The 10,183-nt window shown below is 43.7% G+C and overlaps 1 protein-coding gene across 1 annotated transcript in view; it reads left to right on the forward strand.

The window, feature by feature from the left end:
• SLC9A7 (solute carrier family 9 member A7) overlaps nt 1–9,705 on the forward strand; it is a 104,846-nt gene extending 95,141 nt beyond the window's left edge. Inside the window, exon 17 of the mRNA XM_065411081.1 lies at nt 9,457–9,705. Coding sequence (XP_065267153.1) covers nt 9,457–9,705 — 249 coding nt within the window. The remainder of the gene's footprint in view (nt 1–9,456) is intronic.
• The last annotated feature ends 478 nt before the right edge of the window (nt 9,706–10,183 follow it).

Genomic DNA, 10,183 nt, shown 5'->3' on the forward strand with positions numbered 1-10,183 from the left:
TGCTAAGTTATGGTAGCAAAAGGTTTGAGACCCAATCCATAGGGCAATATCGTTTGCTGGTATAAATCAGTCACTCCAATGACTTCACTGACTTACACCAGCTGAGAATCTAGCCTATGATGTTTTCAAGTCATACACAAATAGTATTTACGTTTCATGATATTAGGAGGCCATGAAGCCCTGTCAGCAATCTAGCTACTGTTCAGTCCCTTAAAAGTATCCCTTCTGGTTTTAAATACAAAATGATTAAGACAAGACCAAGATTTCTGTTCATTATTTTGGGGGTTGCATTTTAGCGTCTCTTAGGAGAGCCAAATGATCCACTTTCAGCAGGCAATCTGCAGAACTTGGTAAAACACTTTATTAAGGTTCTGTTTATAAATAATTCATTAATTGTTAATAATTTTTATAGATTGATAGACCAACCGGTCAGTATGCTGCTTTCATCACTTTTAAAATAACCAGCCCCTTCTACTGATGCTCTTGCAACAATCTAACTCGTACTCCTCAAGTTGAATTTGCTTAGAACATCTGTTAACGCTTTATAAATGGAACCTTAATATTAAATGTGACCGAATTCAAACTTGCAGGTTCTCTGGTGTTTAAATGTGGGTGTCGTGCTACGTACTCTTGACGCAGACTGTTAAGAACTCTCCTGTTTCTAGTAAAGATTTATAACCCTCCACCAGAAGTTTTGAAAAACTTTCTTCCACCGTCTCTGCACACGTTAGAAACTCATTTTTCATTTCAAAGTCAAACTTTAGACCTAAAAAAGTTTGTGAATTCCCATGACACTAATTGCTCTCTGTCAGTAGACATTAAAAGTGGCATTGTTCCCATCATAGGCATGCCATTAGGAATCTTAAAATAGATTTTAGGCTGGAAGGCTTCCATCAAACCATTTAGCATACTGTCAGCAGCCCTTTTATGATCTCAAAGCTTATTATAGTTCAGCTTCACCTTTTATCCGTTAACTAAGGATTTAACTAGTTGAGTGTGCAGGTCTTGGATTTCATTTAGCTCTGTAGTCTGGCTTTATTTTCTACTCTTATTCTTTTACATACTTTAAACTTCCAATTCAAATGGTAAGTTAGCTAGTAGTACATTTGAATCAGTACAGTTTTTTGGTTTTCCTCTTGGGGCATTGCCCTAATCAGCTGATGATTTACTGTTTGTATATCAAAAACTCTCATGAGGATGCAACTTTTAATCTGTAAGCCAAATTGCTCAGCTATGTAACTCTTGTACTGTAAAAAGCAATACTGTGAAACTCTCACTCTTTCTGTCCCTTTTTCTCTTGAGCTATGTCTACACTGCTTGCTTCTGTGATGGCATGTAGTGAATGTACCCACGTAGCCCCTCTCACACGGATATAAATAGCAGAGTAGACCATGAGGCACAGTTTAGGGGAGTAAAGACACTCCGGAAAGGCGTGGGTATGTACTGTAATACATTCTCTACACAGCTCTTTATGCACCCGACCTGTGCTTCCTCGTCTATACTGCTGTTCTTAGCAGCGTAGTGTCCCACTGCCTCCCCACTGCTAGAGCCTTTCCCAGTTGCCAGAGCCCTTCCCCAGACAGCAGTGGGGAAAGGCTCTGCCACCCCCCTGATGCTGGAGCCTTTCCCCAGAGTGGAAAAAGACTAGCAACAGGAAAAGGCTCTCACAGCAGTGAAAGGTTCAGCCTTTCCCCATTGCCTCCCCTCTGCTAGAGCCTTTCACTGACATGTATTGCTACACACAGCCGTGTGGACACGGTGTGCTTTTTCACTGCAGTGCTTTTCACTCTTGTACAGTGGTAGGAGGTATAGATGTAGCCTTGGCGTGTTCCTAAATTTAGATTTAGAAAAAAACTAATAACCTTAAGCTTTATACACTGGCGTCTCTGCCAGAGCTCTGAACCCCAGAGTTGTTCTATGCTTATCCTTATGCTACAACTTTCAGTAGGTGACAGGGTGACCAGATCACACAGGTGAAATATCGGGACACGGGGTGGGGGTGGGAGGGCAGGTGGAGCGAGCAACAAAAAAAAAAAAAAAAATTGGCCGCCGGAGCTCCACGCCCTGCCCCCCCCACTAGCTTGCCTCCGCTCCGTCTCCATCTCCCCCCTCCCTCCAGCGCTTGCGCCATCATACAGCTGATCAGCGCAAGCCTGGGAGAGACGGGGGAGGAGGAGGAATGCGGCGTGCTTGGGGAAGAGGCGGGGCCAGGGCGGGGATTTGGGGAGGGATCCAATGGGGGAAGGAGGGGGCGGAATCGGGGCAGGGGGGGCGTGAGCCCCCTTCGGGCTCCGCTCCGCCTGTGAGCGGAGGCAAAATATCGGGACAATTCGCGTCCCGACCGAAGGTAGGTCGGGATGCGGGACAAATAAGCAAATATCGGGACAGGACGTCTGGTCACCCTAGTAGGTGACTATGGTTCTGCGACAGCTGTGTAAGCTCTCCAGCTTGTCATACACTTCAAACCAGAGGACGTTTTTCTCCCTTCCCTACCAGGTGCAGGGGATTCAGTTAAAACACAGTCCTGTCTGTTGTGGAATAAAGAGATCAGCCCGTAATGCATATGCTTTTGTGCTGGTGCCCTCCGTTTAGTACATTTAAATAGTATAATTGAGAGGATTAAAGAATAAAATTAATGACTTATCTAAAAATGCATTACTAACACAGCCAAAAACTTAGTTCCAAAGGGAAGAAGTAAAGCTACTTAATAAAATGAGGTCCAGTTCTGAGATCTCCTGTAGGCCTTTGCCTGAGGAGATCATGATCTGCAGGTTGTGGTGAGAAGACCGTGCATGAGCACATTGCTTTTACCCTTCAACCTTTTTGTCGTGCTCCTTCTCTGAAGTAATGGGCAGACAGTGCCAATGTTCCCTCTCATTTTTTTACATCCATGTGCGGAATGAATTTTGTTATGCGCACCAATATGGAGGCAATGTGTGGCAGGGATGGGCCCAAGGGGTTCGGAGTGTGGGAGGGGGCTCAGGGCTGGGGCAGAGGGTGGGGGAGTGAGGGCTCAGGCTGGGGGGGTGGGCTGGGGATGAGGGGTTTGGGGTGCAGGCTGTCCTGGGGCTGCGGTGGGGAGAGAGGACTCCCCTCACCCCCCCCCAGCCCTCTCTTGCCTCAGCAGTCCGGGGCCAGGGGGGAGGTGCCTTTCCCCCAGCCGCAGCAGCTCCGAGGCTGGGGCCGGGGGACAGGCACCTCTCCCCGCCTGCATGGCCCTTGGTAGGTGCAGCTTAGAGGGAACTTAAGCAGCCTCCCCTTTCCACAGCTGGTTTTAAAATTATCTTGCTATTTTCACATTGTGGATGCTTCCCATTGTGCACTGGATGCGTTTTAATTGGATGAAAAGGGATCGAATACCTTGCTGGCAGTCAAGCAACCCCATTTGTACGTGGAATGCAAATAATGGCTTCCAACTTTGATATTTACTGTACTCCTTACCACTTGAATTCAAGTAGTTTGAATGTGAGGTGCTGAGGCAGCAAACCTTGGTATGTAGAGCGGGATATTTTTCAAAAGCAGTCAGCATTGGCTTACTTCTGCTCCCACTGAAGTTCTCCCATTGACTCCAGTGAAGGAGAGGTAAGCCAACACTGATTGCTTCTGGAAACCCCACCCAGAATCTTTAATCCTTACTTCCTCAAATGCTGGTTTACTAGCACAAATGGGAGTAATGGAACAAATTGTAATTTTAAAATAACTTTGTTATACCTCCCATACTGAAGCTCATTATTTAAAAAATAAATAAATAACCCATACAATAACCCTGGTGTTTGCCTTTTAAGTCTTTACAGATATCTCTATAAAAGCTTATAATATTTGCTGTTACTTTAAACTGGCTTATCCTACCAAATCTTTTTTTCTTCTGTTTGAAAACACAGCTGTGTGCTATTGTCTGCTCGTCCTAATGAAGCTACATTTTATCAAAGGTTTTCTGTTAATAGCTTGCTTGATTGGGCACTCATACTTTTGATGTCAGGATGTATTAGGGACAGAACATTGCTGGCGTAAAACCAGCAGAGGGAGCTAAATTACTTTTCAGGGTAGTGAAAACCTGGCAATAGGTTTTTACTACAGCTGGTCAAAAGTTTTCACATTTCAAAATTTGGAAAGTCTTTTTTCCTTGAAATTTCGACAAACAGGAATAAAATTGTGCAGAAATTCTCAGTTTCTCCCCCCACCCCATGGTTTTTATTGACTTGTTTTTATACCAGACTTGCATGCATTTGTTCCATGATGGTATACAGAATTTTGCTTGATTATTTAATAGAAATATTGAAGACAGAGTGCATTCCCCACCAAATTTAAGGTAGCACAGATTTTTGTGCTCATGCTACTTGATATTGTTTGTTACAGTTGAAAACTTTGCATCAGAAGTGGTCATTTAAATTACACATACTGTCTGTGCTGGTAAAAAGTGGTGATAGTAGTTACAATTAAACCGCAGCTATTGGTACAAAAACCATATAAACCGTGCCATGTACACGTCTTTCGCACTCCCAGTTCTTTTCTAATAGATAGCAGAGGAGATTGCCTGTGTAATTAGTGATCTTAAATAGGTTCTAATCTTTTAACCACTAGTAACCCCAGCACCCTTTCCCAGGAGTGTGATAGTCTTAAGAGCCAAGTTTTACTGTGACTTACTGCCTGTGAAATTCATTGAAGTGAATGCATTGCAGTGTATAGATCAGGGCAGAATTGGGGGGGGGGGTGTAACTGACAAATTGAATGAGTTAACAGTGAAGTAAAATATATATTTCTTGAGTGAATTCAAACTGCTCCTTTCACAGAATGATAGGGGATTGTAGAGGCCAATTTAGAGTTATTCTTGGAAGAATTTCAAGTCCCCAGGGATCCACTTGGATACATTTCCTGTCTTTCTCAAAAGAATTCTTCATGTTGCCTGGGATCCTTCTGAAGCTCAGTAGGTTCATTCACACATCCTTTCTGCTTGGGAATATGCAATCACAGATTTACATATTAAACATAATTGTTAGAGTACATGTTCTGTGAAAACAAGTTTCATCATTTGTGAAGCAACTTTCATAGCAGCCTGGATTGTTCAGAAAAAAACATTAAATAGCCTGTTGGTTGCAAATGCTAATCAAAGAGTTGGGATAAATACAATAGTCTCTTGGGTTATAGAAGGCCATTCTTCTTAAATATTGGCGAAAACTCATTTGTTTGCCCTAAAATTGATCGCATTTGTAAGTTCATAAGCATGGTCTTATGGCAAAATCATAGGATGGTAGCCAAGAGCAAAGCAGGAGCTGCAAAGCAGGATCCGACCACATGGTCCACCTAGTCAGTCTCCAGAAGAGGCCAACACCGGATGCTTCAGGGGAAGATGCAAGAAGCTTTATAGTAGATAATTTGTGAAATGATTTACTGTTTTTGTCACAATCCTCATTTATTGGTCAATATAAGCATTTATATACCTTCTGAAAATCTATTTTTCTCTATTCAGTCTAATTGGATGTTCTTATTCATACAAACATCAAGGTCTTCTATATTAGACTCTGATACTTTAGTCTTAAATCTTCTGTCTTGCAGCATCGTTGATTTTACCCTCTTGTAGTATACATAAGGCTACGTTTTAGTCACGGGTATTTTTAGTAAAAATCATGGACAGGTCACGGGTAGTAAACAAAAATTCACGGCCCATGACCTGTCCATGTCTTTTACTAAAAATACTAGTGAATAAAACTTGGGGGGGCTGCCTGGGGGCCACACGGGTGCTGGGGGAGGGCAGCCTGGGTGCTGGGGAGGGGGCGGCAGATGGCCCGGGACCCCCGCTGGTGCTGGGGGGGGGGGGGTGTTGGCGGGGCCAGCAAGCTCCCTACCACGCTCTGCACCTCCTGCCCCCCCAGCAGCAGAGTTTATGTGTGGGAGAGGGCAGGGGGTTGGGGCACAGGGTGGGGTGAGGCAGGCTCTGGGCAGCACTTACCTGGGGGGCTCCCCAGAAGCTGCAACATCCCCCTAACTCAGGTCCTAGGCAGAGGCATGGCCAGGGAGCTCTGCGTGCTGCCTCCGCCTGCAGGCCCCATCCCCGCAGCTCCCATTGGTCACGGTTCCTGGCCAATGGGAGCTGTGAAGCCAACACTCTGGGTGGAGGCAGCGCCCAGAGCGGCCTGGCCACGCCTCCAGCTAGCAGCTGAGCAAGGGGGATGTTGCTGCTTCTGGAGAGGCCCCAGGTAAGTGCCATCCAGAGCCCGTCTCACCCCATCTCATGCCCCAACTCCTTGTCCCCTCCCACACCCAAATTCTGCTGCTGGGGGAGGAATGGGAGGGTGTGGTGGCCCAAGACTGCCCCAGCAGTGGCTGGTGCACTTGGCGCAGGGGCTGCCTGAGACGCCCCATAGCCAGCTGTATTGGCTGCTGCAGAAGTCATGGAAAGTCACGGAATCCGTGACAGTCTTGCAGCCTTAATTATACAACATGGTAAATAGGAGTGTCTTGCTTACCTTGCCTAAATAATTAATTAATCACATCCTTCTCCAGTCCTGACTAACCTATATTTCAGTGGTTCCCAAACTTTAGCAACCTGCGAACCCCTTTCACTAAAATGTCAAGTCTTGTGAACCCCCTCGTAAAAATGAATATTTCCAGGGATTTTCTCCCTTACCTCAGCATAAATTATAAAAGCAGGGATCTTGGAAATATAAAATTTGTTTTTATGACATTCTAATTACACACTATTTATTATTTATCATTACAGTATTTTTATTACATTATGAAAACGACATAGATCTCACTTTTGTAGCTTAATCACTTTTGATTAAGCCTGTTATAATACAAGGCTCCTATCAGAGGTGCCAGTAGAAAAGTGGGGGGGCCCACAGGGGCTGCTGGAAAAAAAGAGGAGGACCCTGTGGGACGGTGCGCCGACGTGGGGGCGGCACATGACCCTCGTCGCCCCCCGTACTGGCATCTCTGCCTCCTATGTTTCATCAAGGAGTGTCAGATGTGAAACCAGCATGAAGGTATTTAAGAAGCCAACTCAAAGAGTTCCTCCTACACAAGCATTCAGGTCTTGAGCAGTCCAGGCAAACAATGTACATTACAACAAAGCTTAAACTTGTTCTTCATAATAATTTTAAAATAACACTAGCAGCCTATTTAATTTTAAAAACAGCAAAAAATATCCACCTCCCTTTCTATTTCGTATAAGGAGTCTTGAAGTTTAAATCTCCTCAGTGTGATAGATAGGCTTGCTTTGATCTGCTTAGCTCTTGGAAGTCTAGGGGCTCCGGGCTGCTGGCCCCGTGCTGCCCAGGATCCCTAGGGACAGCTCTGTCCGCCATTAGGGAATTTTTTTCTGAGCACCCCCGTAACATTTTTTGAACCCCCAGGGGTTCACGAACCCCAGTTTGGGAACCACTGCTATATTTTGTATCATCTGAAGTTTTGCTACCTCACCATTCACCTGGGCTAATAGACCATTCTCCATCTAATCTGTTTTTTCAGTGGAAAATTTTAAGCTAGATGAAATTTTCTGTGTAGTAGCTTCCTGTGGAAAATTTGGGTATTTCCATTAAAAATGGAGCCACAATACAACAGTCCTGTGCTCCCGTTCTCCTCTCCATTCAGGGCTCTCTTGCTGTACTACACCTCACATGATTAAGGTTAAGATTTTGTCTCAATTATTTTTAGTAAAAGTCACTGACAGGTCACGGGCAATAAACAAAAATTCACAGAAGCCCGGGGCCTGTTCGGGGAGGCTGACAGCTTGAGCCCTGCCGTGCAGCTGAACCAAAAGAAGTCCGAGGTCTGTTAGTCATGGAATCAGGGACCTCTGTGATGAAATCCTATCCTTACACATGATGCACTACAGACCATGACTTCTATGACACACCACCTCCCATCACCAGAAGTGGAGAAAGTGATGCCTGATGGGAGATATAGTCTAATAGTCAGCCTAGCCTACAGTGGAGAATGGGAGCATAAGACACTTGAACTTCAACTTCCATGAGGCACTGTGGTTCCAGTTTGAATGCACTACTTTCTCTCTTCTTAGTGATCTGCAGAGGTGTATCATAGGAATCCCCGGCCATGGTGCATCATGGAAAATGTAGCCTGTCAGAGAGCCCATAAAGGAGTATAAGACATCTGAATTACAAGTGCCATAAGACACCACAGCACCATTTAAATCAAAATATTTGTTTTTCAGCTGAAATATTTCACCACCATGTCAATTTTCTACAGAAATTTCATGGGGGGGGAAATTTGGTTTTGTTAACAAAAATTTCCATGGGTGGAGGGTGCTTGGGCAGGGGGAGGTTGCTGTTTTCTGACCAGCTGTACTGTTCACTCTTTTTTCCAATATCATATTGAACACTGGTTTTAACACAGAACTTTGTGGTCCCTTGCCCCATTTTGCTGCATTGGAAATTAGCCATTATTCCTACTTTCTGTTTTCCCTAGCAGTTCATTGCATCTCACCCAATGATGACTGAGTGTATTCATAGCCTCTTGTGAATCAATTTCTTAAAGGATTTATGGAAGTTTATATGAGCTGCTATCATGATCTGTTGGGTTTTTTTATATCAGTTAAATTAATTTACCTTGTGCTCAAGTAGGCTATACTGGCTTCATTCTCAGGATTGCCCTCAGTGCTCTTTCACTCACTCACTCACACACATATGCCCTGCTTTCCAGTCTGGGAGCTAGTTTTAATATGTTCATATTTTTGTTACTGAGTCACCTCATTCTTAAAATTCTTTAAGAACTCTTGGATGTACAGCATCTGGTGCTGGTGACTTGTTAATCTTCATCAGTTTGCACATCCCTCTTTTGACACCCCCCCCCCCACACACACACCCATTCTCAACAGTGCCTGGAGTAAGTATCTCCATCTTTTGTGGTAATGACTGATTCCTGTGTAATGTTGAACAAGTCACTTCACATGTTTGCATTTGTATCTGTAAAATGGGGATAGTAGTACTTACCTATCATATGCGTGTTGTGAAGCTTAATATTTGTAAGTGCTTTGTTATTTATTGTTCTCCTTGATAATCTTGGCTTGCTGTTTTTCTTTAGACTTTTTACCCCACTTTATAATTTAGCATATTGGCCTGCAAAAAATTAGCCTAGATTTTTAGACTCTTGTACTATTATCTTTCTTCCATGATACTATTTTGCAGTGACTCTTCAGTGCTAAGAACCAACCATAGTTGCTCCATGACTCAGGGTTTTAAACTTAAAAAAAAAACCACCTACATTTATAGCAGTAACTTTACAGGGAACAGTAAGATGTTGTTTAACCACTTGGTTTAAAGTTTTAGCTTTTACTTACGTAGGCTAGACTTCAAGAATTTAGTAGTTCAGGTTTTTCTAGTATATTTTGACTGTTAACTCTTATGTATTGACTGGTAAGTGTAGACCCCTTTGTTCAGCTATTTTACAACAATGAAAAGAGAATATTAACCAAGTGTTACTGGATGCTCTCTTTTTCAGAATCAGGAGCAGCTTAGAGAGGAGGATTCAGATTTTATTCTGAATGATGGTGACCTCACTCTGACATATGGTGATACGACAATAACTGCTAATGGCTCTTCTGGCTCCCGCACTGCTACCACTAGCCTCGATGGCAGGAAAACAAAAAGTAGTTCAGAGGAGGCATTGGAACATGATCTGGGAATGGGAGATAATGAAGTTACAAGCAGGGGCACCCGACTAGTATTTCCTTTGGAAGACAATGCATGACTACTGCCTCAGTAAAAATACAGCTATAGCTGTGGATGGATCAAGGAAGACTGAAGGCCCCAGTGTCACTTGAGGTGGGAATGCTTACTGAATTGAACTAACCTGTTTATAAGTGGTTTTACTAAAGTCTGAAGACACCAACCTTGACTTTTTTTTTTTTTTTTTTTTTTACTCAAGATGCTGACAGTGGGTTTTTAAATGTCTAAACTAGAGAAATGGGAAAATTGATCAGTCTCTTCTCACAAAATTGCATACTGAATCTAAGTAGAATTAGCATGCTGCAATTCTCTCTCATTCAGTTGCAGCACCTTTCTGAGAAGAGGTATGTGAAAATGTTACCCAGCAGAACCAAGCTAATTCAGGCTGGGTGGAGTTCTAGCTTGGTTTGGGAATGAGGGAGGGGAAACCCAAACAAAAGTCTAGTTATTCTGAGACTTAAAGGTATGGGTGCATGTCTGATTTTCGGGCAGTCCAGTGT

This window comes from Emys orbicularis, chromosome 1 (assembly GCF_028017835.1).
Source record: "Emys orbicularis isolate rEmyOrb1 chromosome 1, rEmyOrb1.hap1, whole genome shotgun sequence".
Lineage (NCBI taxonomy): Eukaryota > Metazoa > Chordata > Testudines > Emydidae > Emys > Emys orbicularis.